The 15,314-nt window shown below is 42.2% G+C and overlaps 1 protein-coding gene across 1 annotated transcript; it reads right to left on the bottom strand.

The window, feature by feature from the left end:
* Window positions 1–782: 782 nt before the first annotated feature.
* On the bottom strand, window positions 783–8,517 carry LOC101166803 (low molecular weight neuronal intermediate filament). The gene is made up of 4 exons (XM_011479546.3): window positions 7,581–8,517; window positions 6,083–6,400; window positions 5,879–6,003; window positions 783–3,587 (listed from the first exon to the last, which is right to left on the bottom strand). Exons 1-4 carry the CDS (start codon window positions 8,331–8,333, stop codon window positions 3,200–3,202), a joined length of 1,584 nt encoding a protein of 527 aa, XP_011477848.1. The 5' UTR covers window positions 8,334–8,517; the 3' UTR covers window positions 783–3,199.
* Between the last annotated feature and the right edge of the window lie 6,797 nt (window positions 8,518–15,314).

The raw sequence follows: 15,314 nt of genomic DNA, 5'->3' as shown, positions 1-15,314 counted from the left end.
GAATGCCCGGCTCTCCATGGTGACAAGACGGGCGGAAGGGACAGAAAACTGGATAGAGGAAGAGGAGCGGAGGGAGCAAGCAGGTATGGCGATATGAAGGAGGTCAGAAAGATATGGAGGTGCAAGGTTGTGAAAGGCTTTGAATGCGTAGAGCAAGATTTTGTATGCCCCTGAGGGACAATTTGGAGTTACTTGTCAGTCTATGATGAGCAGAATTGCAAATCTTTTGGTAATTTCTGTATTTTTAAAATATCTAATCCAACAGAACCTTCCTAATTTGAAAATGCAGCGATGAAAACTCAACCACCAGTCTTTTCCCTCATTCCCCAAAAATGCCACAAATAAGAAACCAGGTTTTATTATTCCCCTAACGTTTCTGGAAAACACACCTTTTTTTAGGCATGCAATTCTTCTGATTTTGTTGAAACTGTTTCAGTCATACACTCAGCTGGATGGCTCAGTTGGCTGCATGTAGGACTGCCACTTGGGAAATCAAGGTTTGTTTCCCAGAGGGCGATATGAGCTTCATCCAGTGTGGGCCCTTGGGCAAGACCACTACTGCCCATGTAGCCACAGGGGATCTGGGTCCCCCTGTGCTGGTCCCCAGCCCAGATAAAATACAAGGTTGTGTCAGGAAGGGCATCCGGCATGAAACTCTCAGCCAAACCACATGTCCGAATCAGTGAAAGCTGAGCGGTTGCTGTGGCGACCTGTGAAGGGATATGCCGAATGGGGAACAAGTTTCAGGGTTAGAATTGATGGAAGCAGAAACACAGTAAATGTTTGGTTAATAAATGTATTTATTTGGCTTTGAGAGGAACATCACTGCATGAGACAGCAGCACATAAAGTCACAGCTTTAAAGCAGAAAAATGTGGAAAGTGGCGGTTCTCCTCTGTCTCTCCGGAACAAGTGGGTAGCGGATGGAAACATGTTTTTTTTTTCATTCATAATTAAGGCAAGTTTTTTTTTTTTTTTTTTTTTTTTTTTTTTTTACATTTTCTCTTTTGAACACACAGCAAGCACAAATCTATCCCATCCAGCAAATATTCAAGCTTCAGGTATCAGGCCATGCATTCTTCTCCATTGTTTGATTCATTGGTCAAAACTCCAAGGCCAAAGGGAGTGATGAGTGAAGCACCAGGAGGAAATGAGACTCTTCAGGGCAAAAGAGTAAATATGTCCTTAAACAGCCCTTATGTTACCCTTCACCGTTTACAGTGTTCCAAATTACTATGCAAAGTATATTTAAGATAACATTCTTTGTTTTTCAAATAAACGTATGAATGATATTGTGTCTCGAAGCTCTTTGGATCAATCAGATCAATCTCAGACACCTGTGATGATTAGTTTGCCAGGTGAGTTCAATTTAAGAAAAAACTACTAAAGAAGGACACTCCACGTTTTCAACTAATATAGGAAAGGAAAAAAAAAGATATCTCTGCTGCTGAAGAGCATGAACTAGTTCAATGCCTTGGACACGGTATGAAATACTTTGGATACTTCACAAAATGACGTCTGAAAAGTATGTGGAATTTCTGACTGACCACTTTCTTCCGTGGTACAAAAAGAACGTTGTGTTCTGTAAGAAAATGTTCTTCATGCATGACAATGCACCATCTCATGCTGCAAGGAAAACCGCTGCATCATTGGCTGCTACGGGCATAAAAGGAGATAAACTGATGGTGTGGCCCCCATCCTCGACTGACCTCAACCTCATTGAGAACCGGAGCATCCTCAAGCAAAATATCTATGAGGGTGGTAGGCAGATTACATCCAAAGAGCAGCTCTGGGAGGCTATTCTGACTTCCTGCAAATAAAAAAAAACTCCAAAAACTCACAAGTTCAATGGATGAAAGAATTCTGAAGCTTCAACAAAATAAGGGGTCCTTTTTTAAAATGTAACTTGACCTATTACAATGTTTTTGATTGGAATAGCTTATGTTTTCAGTAAATATGACCTCCTAATGCCGCAAATTCAACAAATGACCATTTTCAGGTCTTTAGAATCTATCAAATATTGTGAAACTCTGTTCTGGGTACTAATGTGGACCAGTACATTTGAAGGTTGTTTTTTTTTAAAGTACTGTTATCTTTAGGAGGCCCTGACAGATACAGTAATAGATACTCTAATTGTTAGTGACTTCAAAACTATGTTGAATGTCATTTGCATGGAGTATTTAAAAAAATATAGAAAAATATAATTTGCATAATAATTCAGAACCCGCCGTATGTCCAGAAACTTGGAAATGCTTACAATAGAGTTCATTATTACCTACTTTCTTGTTTTAAACGAAATTTAAAAAAAGGCCATCATGACTAAATACGGGATTTAAAAAAAAGCTGAAAAGGTTCTAAAATGAAAGAAAAATTCTTTGACAAATGAATCAAAGGAAAGGGTTGATAATAAGCCCAAAATTACACATAGCAGCAATTTCAGCTCGACAGTTTTCATTCACTAAGCCACGTTTCTCCATCTTTCCAGAATCTTTTTGTCATTGTTTGTGTTGCAGGGTTGCATAAAAGGGGAGGAAGTGTCAAAATAAACAGAGCAAAATGCAAAGCAGAGGAGGCATTCACCTGCTGTGCAAAACAGGGTGGTGGACAGTTTTCTTTCTGGCTACTTAAGCTAGTGTGTCTTTGCTTTGCGATAAAACATTCAACTTGCAGGGATGCCCAACTTTTATATGTAAAAATCAAATAGCACCGTAAAAGTTGGTCTGGCCGTTTCTCATGCTCCAGGTTCTGTGCGTTTGTTTGGAAGTCCGTGTGCTGACAGAATTGTAACTTTCTGGGTTTGGATTGCTCTTGCTGAGAATGTCAATCACTGATGGCACATTTGCTCAGGGTGAGAAAGAATCATTCAACTTAGCTTCATCATAACTCGAGGCTCATTATACTTTGTGGCACCGTGCTTACGTTCCCCCTCTGCATCTTTTACATGTACAGACAAGATGACAGAGTTCCGAAACGTTCCTCCGCTGCTGTGTCTGTTCCTGTCTGGAGTTCCTTGTCTAAGAAAACTTTGAGTAATCTGATTTGCAGAGACAAAAAAAAAACAGGGGTGATGCATCTGGAGTGTGCAGATGTGTGTTAGAGTGTGTGTGAGACACATGGGTGACGTGAACAGGAACCAGAACTGTCGATGATTGGTGGGATGAGTTTCTGATGAAGATAGTGATGATGATGATGCAGGTGGTTTAGCTCTTGCTGGTCTTCCCGGTGGAGCTCTCCTTCTCTTTCTCCTTCTCATTTCCCTTCTCCTCTTTTTTCTTTGGCTTTTCCTCTTCCTCCTCTTTTTCTTCCTCCTCCTCTTCCTCTCCCTCACCCTCACCATTCTCCTGGTCTTCATCTTCCTCTCCCTCCTCTGCTTCCTCTCCTCCATCTTCACCCTCCTCCTCTCCTTCTTCTTCTCCATCTTCCTCCTTCTCCTCCTCTGCCTCCTCCTCCTCTTCTTCGGGCTTGGCCTTCCTGTAAGCTCCCAGGGAGTAGGTGCGGGGTGACATATAGGAGAATCCCGGGTAGCCAGACTGGACCATGGCGCTACCAATAGAGCTGAGGCGACATTCCTCTCCTTCCAGCAGCTTCCTAAACAGACAGAAGAAGAGGGGCACAAAAGTAGATCCTTCCAAAAAGCCTTTGTTTTAAAAATACTAAAATAAAGTTTCTGTACTGGAGTTTCAGCTTGGTGGAGCCATTTCAAGTTAATGTTTATCATTAGAAGTATATTACTTCTGAAAACATTCAATTTTTGGCTGCTTTGCTATGTTAAAGGGCCAATATCATGCTATTCTTAAGCCTTTCAGAGTAAACTATATTCACGCATATGATCATATATTACCTTTGGCACACTAAAGAACAATATTTTATGAAATATTAGTTATTTCCAGGTGCTTATTTTCCTACTAGGAAGTGAGACGACTTGATATCTGAGGCATTGGCTTTTTCTCCTTGTGGGTGCCGCCTGTCAACCTACAGTTGGCAGCATGTCTGTGTTTCCCCCACAAAAACAAGCAACATCCAAACTTTTGCAAAGATGAGAGCGTTTTTGACAGTCACCGCTAGCCCCGTGGAGAATGTTGTGTGTGTGTGTGTTAGCCTGGGGGCGGTGCTGGCAGCACAGACTTTTCCTGGAAGGGGCTGTTCTCACTGACCTACATCAGAAAACCTGCTAGTTTTCGTGGATTAGGAGGGGCTGGTGCTCAAAGCGCAGGGTTTCAGAGGAATGCCCAGAAATGCGTGAATGGATCAAAATACCACTTTGGGATTTTTTTTGTGTGAGGAATTAACATAATAATACACTCAAAAGCTTAAATTGATTTTGCATGGTATAGGCCCTTTAAAACCACAGAGTGGTGACCATGGTGCAGAGGTAGAGCGGTCAATCTCTGATCAGAAGATTTCTGGTCCAGTTCACGCCTTGTCTGCCCATGTGTTTGAGGTGTTCTTGGGCAAAATACTGAACCCCACATTGCTCTTAGTGGTTGACGCCAGTGTTTGGTAGCATACCTCCAGTAAACACTAGAAAGTGGCAGAAGAGAGTAAACTAGCATTCTAAGGCTAGTGTTTGGTTGTATGGGGTTATTTCTTTTACCAGTAAATCTTTTTTTGGTTGCTTATACACTGTGATATCTAATTTTTTAGGTGAATTTCTTCCTCTGTCTGAGGTTGATTAGGTCTAAAGATTCAATGTTTAAGACTGTTTTAAAAATGTGTCAGTCATATCTTTTGAAGCATGCCTACAATGTAAGCAGTTAGCCATGTTAGCTGTTAGCACAGTGATCAGGAACCATTAGCAGGAAACAAAGTGACCAAAAACATCATCAACAGTTGTTTGACCTTGAAGCTTATTTATTATAATTCATGAGTTCTCAGGTCATCAAATTAATGAAAGTTTAATTTAATTCAGGGCAGTGAACTAGCTCTACAACTTTTTAGTGCTCCTAGTACTTAGTTCATGTTAAAATAACTAGCTTTATCTATTTTGTTGCCTTTAAATAATTGAGATGAAGCATTCCTGAAAAATATACACATCTAGAAAGAAAACGTTGACAAAAATTAAAACAATATTTAAGAAAACTGGACAATAGCGAGCAAAATCCATATTGAAAATATATTTTCTGTGGTTAACTGCTGTTTTAGCAATGTGCGTTTTTTCCTTTTTTGGATTCGTGAAACTAATAATTTTATTGCATCCACAATACAAGGATTTTTTCAGATCAGTGACCAAGTTCTTGTGAATTAATGATTATTTTCCTAAAGCTTCCAAAAAGATCCAGTTTTGCTTCATGTAATTTAAGTTTTAATCTGCTTAACTAGGGACAGCAAAACAAAGACTATCAGCTTTAGGTCACTACAGGGTCACACCATCTATTCCAAGAAATAGGCTACAAATATATTGTTTAAATAAATTACTTTTCTGTAGTATAACGATCACTTGTCTATTTCATTTAAAATAAAATCTGTGTTAATATCAATAAATGAAGTTGATGAGATTCCAATATAGAACTATTGACAGAGGCTGGCAATCTTCTCCTTTAGGTTTTAACACTTCCCATGATTTTGCCCAACAATGGCTACTCTAAACTGTGCAATAAATGTATTTTCTTCAGCACGAAACATGTCATTTTTAAACACTTTGCTGGCGTTCATGCATGTCTTTCTAAATCGCTCTTAAATTATTGAATTCAACTTTAAATCCCAACATGTCACTGCATTATATCAGGTATACAAATTCTAACTTTTAAAAATCAAATTAAGGCAATATAACATTGCTTTATCAGTTGGTTGTTGTTAAAACGGATAACTTTTTATCATAACTTCAGGTAAGTTTAATACATACTGGTGATTCTGACTGTGTTGATTCTGATAAAACAGACCTGTAGGCAGCAATTTCAATGTCCAGAGCCATCTTGACGTTGAGCAGATCTTGATATTCACGCAGGTGACGGGACATCTCCCCTTTGGTGCTGCGCAGGGCGGCCTCCAGCTGCTGAATGGTGTCCTAAAACACAGAATACATCATTAATTATGAAACTTTCCTTAAATGCTCTTTTTTAATGAGAAAAGTTTCTCTTTCTTACTTGCATGTCTCCAGTCTCATTGTTGTGACGTTCCTCCATCTCAGCAATCTGCCTTTCCAAGGCCTCGTTGTGGCCCCTGAGGGCTTCGATCTCCAGCGTGCGGGCCTGCACCTGCCGGCGGTACTCGCTCAGTTCCTCCTTCGAGTGCTTGATGGCATCCTGGTTGCGGGCAGCAGCCTCAGTAACAGTGACGAACTTGGAGCGGTACCAGTCCTCTGCCTGGGCCTGGTTTCTGGCAGACAGGTTCTCATACTGGGCCCGGATGTCCTTCAGGGCTGCGGCCAGGTCAGGTTTGCTTAAGTCCATCTCCACTGATACCTTAATTAAGGAAGTGAAAGGCATTTAGGGATTTTAGTACTTGGACACCTTATTGACACAAAAGTGAGATGCAATTTTGGTGACTTTTGGACTTTTCTGTCCACTTTGGATGAACTTATCTGGAAAAAAAATGCAAGCGTTTTGATATGCAATTGAAACCCTGAAGGAGGATTGTACAAATATACATATCAGCTGCAGGCCCTTTCAATAACACTGTTGTCCTTGCTGAGCTACAGTTGGTATAAACTAATGCATAAGTTAACGTATGCCCGAGAGGCTAATGAATGGACTGCTGTCTCTGGATTTTTTGATGCAGAAAGCCGTGCTGTCAATACCTGCGTGTCGGGAAGATTCCCTGCAGGATAGTAGGTGGACCTTGGAGAAATCTACCTGGCAACTATAAAATGTTATCACTTTGTACAGGAAATCCAGCCTTACAAATTTCCTCAAGAAATGTTACAATTTGATATTTAAATAAAAACATACATTTTCAAATGTAAATAGATAAGTTAAACTGATAATCATGTTTCCAAAGTCCTGCTGCATTTAAAAAACTAAAAATGTGAGTTATTGTACAAAGTGGTAAAGTCTTTCCTGCTACGGGACGACCACACCCTGAATCACCAATATGCGTCAGTACTCCGCATCTCTCTCCCTCCTCTGCCCTTCCCTCTGACCTTCTTTTTAGGGCGCCATTCAAGAAAACTCCCCAGAAATGCATTCACAAGAACCTTTAAGTATTTTCAAACAACACACAGAAAGATTTTTAAGGATTAGGGGAGATTGTGAAATATCTTACAACATTTTTTTTAAATGACTTGTGAAATATTGCACTATAAACGTTGTAGTTGCGCGGTAGCTGCAGAGAGGAGGGAGGGACCGAGGCGCAGACGGAACTGCAGTGCCATCAATTTTCCAGACGCAGTGTTCGGTTCTGCCACTGTGGATTTGGGTATGGTGCAGAAAAAAACAAAAAAGTGGGACAAAAACTCTTTAAAATGTGTTTTTTTGTAGTTGATCTTTTGGGGAAACTTTAACAAGTGTAAGGAGAAAAACCCCAAAAGCCAAATCTGTTATTTTGGTCACGTGCGTACGTATTTTGTGTGATATTTAGGACTTTTCGTTGTTGTTTGAACTTTGCAAATGTTGCTTAAGGGTTCATAAACCTGTCAAACGTTACCTGCGTGGCCTGCAGCGACGTCTGCAGCTCCTGCAGCTCCTCTTCATGAACTTTCCTGAGGAAAGCGATCTCATCCAGCAGAGACTCCACTTTCTTTTCCAGCTCCAGGCGCGCCAGGGTGGCGTCGTCCACGTCTTTCCGGTAGCCCTTGAGAGCGTTCTCCGCCTCTTCCCGCAGCCTGGTCTCCTCCTCCAGCTTCTCCCTCACTCGCTCCAGCGTGTCGTTCATCTGCACGCAGTCCAGGTGCATCTGGCTCTTCTCGTGCGTCAGCTCTTCCACGCGCGCCCGCAGCTCGCGGATCTCCTGCTCGTACAGCTCGTGCAGGCGCGACGGCTCGCTGTGGCGCTGCCGCAGCAGCGTCACCTCAGCTTCCAGGACTTTGTTGTGCTGCTCCAGGTTGTGAACCTTCTCGATGAAGGACACGAAGCGGTCGTTGAGGCCCTGGAGCTGCTCCTTCTCGTTGGTGCGGATGATCTTGAGCTCGTTGGTGACGGCGGTGGACTGGGTCAGGTCCATGGAGGGGTCTGGGATGGAGGAGAAGACGCGGCCGGGTGCCGCTGTCCTCCTGTAGGTGGAGGAGGAGATCATGGAGGGGGAGCCGTAGGTGCGGGGCCCGCTGCGGTACCCTGCGGAGTGCAGACGGGACGGGCTGCTCCCGCCGCTGCTGCCCAGAGCCACGCGTCCGGACCGGGGAGCCTCTCCGAAGAGCCTCCGATAGGAGCTGCTGCTGTAAACATCGCTGGAGAAACTCATGGTTGTTCTTGCGCTGGTGGAACCCGTCTGAGGGACAGTGTGGAGTTTAGGTGTGCGTGAGGGTGAAAGTGCGTGACAGAGAGAAAAGTGAGATGCGAATGATGTCTGGCCAAGACAGGTGCTTTTATAGCTAGGGCGCCGAGGCGCATCATTTGACGCAGCAACAACACAAGATCAGGGGAAACCTGCAAGCTTTTGCAAAAAAAAAAAAAGCCTCCACCCTCTGGGGAGACACGGCTTCACTCATGCAGCTCATCTCTGTCCTGCATTCCAGTGCCGAACACGGCTGTGTTTGGAGTTTTGTTTCACCTTCACTGCTCCTAAGGTGCACATTTGATGAATCCCACATCTTAATACATTTGCGCACCGATCATAGGACTTTTTTCCAGATTGTACGGATCAAAACTTTCGTGTGCGCGCTGTCTGTGTCACTGCAGCTGTCTCTGCTGTGCAAGCAGAATGGTCAATGGGATCGATGTGCGGAGCTGGTGCTGCAGTCTGCATCCAGACGCTCTCGTTTCCCTTAGCTCCGCATTGTGTGAGCACATGATGGGTCGTGACTCTGCACGAACGGACCACAAAGGAAAGGAGGATTTTGCCTCACAAAAAAATGAAGTTAATGATTATGGCTCAAATCTGCACATCATTTAACAAGCAAAAGTTGGATTCTCTATGGAGATTAATGCAGTCCAAATCCCCATGCACTAAAAAACAAACACGAATCAGCTGTGATTCTGCAGCATTCAACGTGTCGCTGGCCTTGGTGCTGATCCGGGTTCAGGACCACGCCTCTGAGCAGAGGCCTCTCAGGCTCAGTGGGCTGCAGCCTCTCCCCCTCCCAACACCACACAAGGCGCCTCCACCGCTGTAAAACACGGGGCATGTCTGGAATGCAGCCCACACAGTAAACAACTGCTGCACCGCCTCCACCAAGGCATACTTAATAAAGCTTATGGCCTCATGAGAAACCAGGGCGTCTTTTATTGCCCTGCGTTGTCTGTTAGCACAGCATAAACAGTAACGGCACACATGAGACTTTCTCTAATGATCAAAAACATTATATACATAAAATGTATTTCTTTTTTTTTTGAAGCATTATCAAAATAAAACAAAACTGTTAGTAATTAGATAAAAATAACTGATAAATCTTGTAATATACATGTAACTTAAGTGACAGTCAGAAGAAAAAGAGGCCTGCAGAATAGTTTAAGCAGCTTTTCAGGCAACATATCAGAATGTGTTAAATCTGATAGCATATTGAAGTTCAAGCTTTTATTGATTGGTTTCTATGTTAACTTATCTATCACTTTTACTATTACTATTACTACCTTTCTATCACTACTATCAATCACTCTATCAAATGTAAAAAAAAACATTTGACCCAAGTTGGTCTTTGTCTTATTGTTAATAGTATTACTAGTATTGTTTTTTGTTGTACTCATTTAGACAAAATCCAAAAACCAAAGAGTGAACAGCTGCACACATTTTCCACCAAAACCCCTTGCTAAGGGCAAAACAAAAGGAAAAACTTTGAAAATCTAGCTTTAAAATGTCTGTTGTTGTTTACCGTTAGGTATATCCCTTTAGGGGTTTGTCAACCTTTAATGCTAGATGCTCACCTCCCATGAGGACTAGGGTCATTTGGTGTGTAATTTAAGTTATGTTGACTTATTGAAATAAAACTGTTGCAGTGAAATGAAATTATGTTTTTGCTTTTTGCTATTTGTTTATGTATCATAAGTGATATCAACATCATCATCGCAATGTTGATCAGTAAAATCACAAATTGTGAGTTTTCCTCATATCGTGCAGCCCTAGTGTATGGTATATGGTTTTTTTTTCAAGTTGTTCTGCTTAAGACGAACGAACACATGCAGACAGAACTCTTTACAACCACCAGAGGGCGCTAAAACACCAGTAATACACCAGCTGAGCTGATGGTGATACATGTGAAGAAGGGAACATGGTGTCTTGTCTTACACCAAAACCCATTACAATCAGGAAAAGTAAAACTAAAACACACAGGTAAATTAAACACAAACACAGTTTTGTTTTCAATGCATGTCTGCATTTGATTGCATTAATAAGACCCTTTTGGGGAGGAAGTTCAGTGTGAAATAATAGGTACCCAGAAGCGTCTGATTCCCATCATCAAGCGTTCAGTTCAGCCTCTTCACCCGCTGCATACAACAGCTGAATGAAGCAACAATTACCCTTCCTCTTTTGTTTCATTTGCTTTTTTTGGGAGCATCCTGTCAAGGGTGGCATCTGCGAGCACAAACCTGCATTTACTCGATCCCATCAGTGTAACACCAGATTGGAGCCTTACAGACCAACTTTCCACCCAAGCAAACACGTTAGACATTACTCTTGTTAAAAAACACAAGGAATAGCAGCTCCACACAAAGCAGGAGATTTGCTGCAGTGTTGAATATGAGTCTGCTTGCTTCATAAGGTGGAGGGGAGGAGGAGTGGGTGGGGCAAAGAAGGACAAACATGGAGAGCTGCAGACGTAAGGTAAAAACATTGCAAAAAGGAAGCCAAACCAAAGAATTGAAGAGAGCATCACAAGTTACAAAAAAGAAAAAAGGGAAGAGGCAGCTAAAATCATGGAAATACTACATCTTTAGAGCTTTAGAAAAGACCTGTGTCATAGAAATCCTCTGTGAATCTAACAGCCCTAACAAACTTCACAGAAGCCTCACAAACAAACAACTGTTTGGTTCTACGAGGCCATCCCAAACATTCTCCAGACAGAAAAAAAGGACAACGGATGTGGTTGGTGTAAAGAAAATCCAAAAGAGGGCGCTGTTTTACCATGAAAAACTCAGCTTGCAGGATTTGTGTCCATAGCTAAAGAGAAAAGTATGGTGAGAGAAATAGGATTGTGCTTTGTGTTATAGCTTTAGGTTGCAAATTGTGGGTTTTGGTTCTCAATTTATGCATTTTGATTCGCGGATTTACGGTTTTGATGCGCAATACTTTAGGCGCTGAATTGACACCAAAGAAAAATGATCACATTTAACCAGAAAAGCGCAGTGGCAGGAACAGCTGAGATACTGCACAGGACCCTCAAGCTCCCAGGCCTCTAGTAGAGGACCCGAGCTTGGTATGAGAAACCACCCGGGGAAGGGTTGAGGATTTATATTTACACTATATATAATCTCTGGAGGACAAGGAGAGAGGTGGAGAACATTGTCATTGGTATGAACTTCACCCAGATGAAGCTCAATTAGTGCCAGTTAATCATGATGATGGTTTGTGATGTAGCATAAGCTGAAGGATCAAAGACCTATGCTGTCAGGCCTTGGCTTGCTGCCCTGCTCCTCAGTTTCCTGAAGTCTCATTGTTACTATTGTTGCCAACCTCTAGAGGAATAAAAAATATGCATGTCTGCATCATTTGTGTCTGAAGGATGGTTTAAAATATTTCTATAAATAAATGTACATGTGTCTATACAATGTTTGTGGTGAAACAAAAATCCAAATAAATGTTAGGGTTGTGTTCTGGGTCTGTGTACCACTGTCCTGGTATGCAAATTTAAGTTAAATAATCACCTAAAACGGTTTAAATCTGCAAAAAATGGCTTTTACTCTGAGAACACAAACAATCCAATTAATCACTTCTTCAAACATTAGGACTGCATGCCTTTAAAAAGAAATGTCCTTTAAAACACAAAAAAAAAACCACTTAACAGGGTTCTAGAGCGCGACCAATTTGTCAGGATGTGCGACTGGATTTTTTAATGGTGTGCCTAAAAAATCCATGGTCACAATGGTGCACCCAGTCATTCTGAGAATTTATGAGAATTACATTTGAGTCGCTCAGTTTGGGACCATGCGCACGTGCCCGACAGTTGGAGCCAGATGTACGGGCAATCTCGTAGGGGGTGCCCAAAATAAATAACAGTTTAAAAAAAACAAAAAACACGAATATATGTATTTTTTGTTATTGAAATGAACATAGGCTACATTATTGGGTTTACTGAACTATTTAAAAATGCCTTTTAAGAGGAACTGACTTACATTCCATATCTTAATTGTAAATTCATATATTAAAAACAAAAACGCCCCTCTCACCCTTCCACGGGTGGTCACTCACACAAGCTCGGGTCCTCTACCAGAGGCCTGGGGCTTGAGTATCCTGTGCAGTATCTTAGCTGTTCGTAGCACTGCGCTTTTCTGGACTGAGAGGTCTGAGGTCTTTCCAGGTATCAGTTGTAGCCACTCCTCCAGCTTGGGGGTTGCTGCCCCGAGTGCTCCAATTACCACAGGCACCACTGTCACCTTCACTTTCCAGGTTTTCACCAGTTCTTCTCTGAGTCCCTGGTATTTCTCCAGTTTCTCATGTTCCTTCTTCCTGATGTTCCCATCGCTTGGCACTGCCACATCCACCACAACGGCTTTCCTCTGTTCCATGGTTACAATGGTTGGTTCGCCATTACCATCCGATCAGTCTGGATCTGGAAGTCCCACAGGATCTTTGCCCTCTCATTCTCTACCACCTTCGGAGGTGTTTCCCATTTTGACATTGGGGTTTCCAGTTCATTTTCTGCACACATGTTCCTGTATATTATTCCAGCCATGTGATTGTGGTGCTCCATGTATGCTTTACCTGCCAGCATCTTACACCCTGCAGTTATGTGCTGGATTGTTTCAGGCGCCTCTCTGCACAGCCTACACTTTGGGTCTTGTCTGGTGTGGTAGATCTGAGCTTCTATTGCTCTGGTGCTCAGGGCTTGTTCCTGAGCTGCCAGGATGAGCGCTTCAGTACTGTCCTGTAGGTCAGCCCTTTCTAACCATTGGTAGGACTTCTTGATATCAGCCACTTCAGTTATGGTATGGTATAGTATGGTATGGTATGGTATGGTATGGTATGGTATGGTATGGTATATTTCATTATTGTAGAACTTTTTTTCAAATGAAGGACGTTTTGTTTTGTAAGTAAACCATATTTAAGTCTTTTATTTAATATTTAATATAGGGGACAGCGCATATTAATACACTTTTCTGTCAATATGCAAGAGTTAGCCAAAGGGCTATTTTTCATCTGCAGTCCCTGAGTAGATGTTAGAAGATGGTAGAAGTCTGACTGCCACTATTGACAGCGAATAAAAAGGCAAATGCCTATGTGAAATTACTGATGCAATATGGTCAAGAAAGTGGGTGCACCAAACTTCAGAAAAAAAGTTAGGCGCACCGGTGCAACCAGTGCAAAGAGTAAGTCTAGAGGCCTGCTTAACCTGTGTAAATCACCCTCTGATCAAGGCAATATTTTGAACTAAATGGTTTGGTGGTGCTTTGTGCATTTCATGGCTTTCTTTGACTCTGAAATCCCAGATCTCCATGGAAGCACAGAATCAAAATGCTCTCTCCATTAGCCCTGCTGCTTTGAAACTGCTTCTCTTTGGTGCTTTGATATGCCAGCTGTTACTCATGAGGGGGCAGTGAGAAGAGCTTCGCCACTCTGCTCCTGGCGGCTCGGCTCCCTTGCTTTTGTTCTGTCTACAGTTCCCCTTAGTGGTGGGCTCTCTTCACTCTGGCCTCCTCGGAGGCCTCCCTCCCTCACACAGAGATCTCCATCTGTCCGCACAGACTCGCACATACTCGTGCTCCAATCTTCATCCCTTGATCTAATCCATCAGCTGTGATGGGAGACGATCGTGTCACTCAGATCTCAGAGTCGTGCTGCAGCAGGCTGGCAATGAAATCAAAGGAAGCTGAGATGAAGTCGAGCAGCTTGGATGGAAATTTTCTTCTTAGTCAGTCATGTGACTTACAGTGTGTAGCAATAGAACTTCAGGAAAATGTTACACAAATACACTGCTGTTTGCTTCATAGCCATTTGTTCTCAATCTTATTCATCCTAGAGAAGAGGAGATGTCACATGCTTTGTACATCATCCAAAGAGATGATAAAAAATTCAAGCCACGAATGATGCTGTATGGCCCGCAGGCGCTATGAGCACTCACTTCCCCTTCCATTACTCCCTTTCTATCTGCCCCTAATGCTACAGGCCCCTCTGCCTCTCCCAGCCTGGTCATGTACTTTTTTCAAAATGGCAACTTTTATGGTGGTTTCATCTCCATAGCAACTGTTTTATTTTTTTGGTCACCTGGGGATGACATACAGGTCTACAGTGGGGCAAAAAAGTATTTAGTCAGCAAACAATTGTGCAAGTGGTCCCATTTAAAAAGATGAGAGGGGCCTGCAATTGTCATCATAGGTATACATATAGACAAATATATTACTGGACTGAGCATCTCTGACGTCACCCATTGACTTCTATAGTTCCCTTTTTGAAGCCTAAATTGTCAGCCTAAATCTTACTGTAAGAAATTCTGGTGTTACTGTAGCGTATCTGAATACTGTAATCCTGTATCCTAACAAAAGAAAATAACATCAATGAAAATACTTAGAAAATGTAAATGTGTTATTAACATTAAAAATCATAAAGAAATGAAAGTTGAAACATTTTGATAAAAATGAAATCACCATCCTTTTTTTGGGATGGTTTCACTCGCTGTGATGTCACCTTTTATTGGGGGGGGGGTGTCATTGACTTTGCCCAAAATTCATTTTCACTGGGTACCAGGTGCATGCAAATTTTGGTGAGTTTTTGAATATGTTTTGTCCAAAAGGTGCAATAAGAAAGAAGAATTGTAAAAACCTGGTCCTTGCAGTCCAGAACTGCTGCAGGACGTTAAAAAGAAAAAAACGTTTTGCAGTTAATTGTGTTTTCCTAGAAGTTTGATGAGCCCTGGTGAAAACAGGGGTATTTTGGGTTACTTAAAGTGTAATCCCTGTTGCGTGACCAAAAGTGTGGTGGGTGGAGCTAGGGCAGGAGAAGATCATTTAATGCTCTTCACTGATGGCTTGACACCTGCACGTGAATAATCCCTGAAGTCTTCATCATTTTCTGTGACAGATTTGGTTTTGTGGTTTTTCAGAGGCATTGTTTTTCTTTTGTGCTGCCTGTACC

This window comes from Oryzias latipes, chromosome 9 (assembly GCF_002234675.1).
Source record: "Oryzias latipes chromosome 9, ASM223467v1".
NCBI classification, from domain to species: domain Eukaryota; kingdom Metazoa; phylum Chordata; class Actinopteri; order Beloniformes; family Adrianichthyidae; genus Oryzias; species Oryzias latipes.
Note: the sequence above shows the minus strand (reverse complement) of the source record. Positions and strands in the feature narration are given on the sequence as shown.

Coding starts and splice junctions, on each gene's coding strand:
- LOC101166803 (XM_011479546.3), bottom strand. CDS start 8,333: ATGAGTTTCTCCAGCGATGTTTACAGCAGCAGCTCCTATCGGAGGCTC. Junction 6,401..7,580: donor CGTCGCTGCAGGCCACGCAG/GTAACGTTTGAC, acceptor TCCTTAATTAAG/GTATCAGTGGAGATGGACTT. Junction 6,004..6,082: donor ATGAGACTGGAGACATGCAA/GTAAGAAAGAGA, acceptor TCTGTGTTTTAG/GACACCATTCAGCAGCTGGA.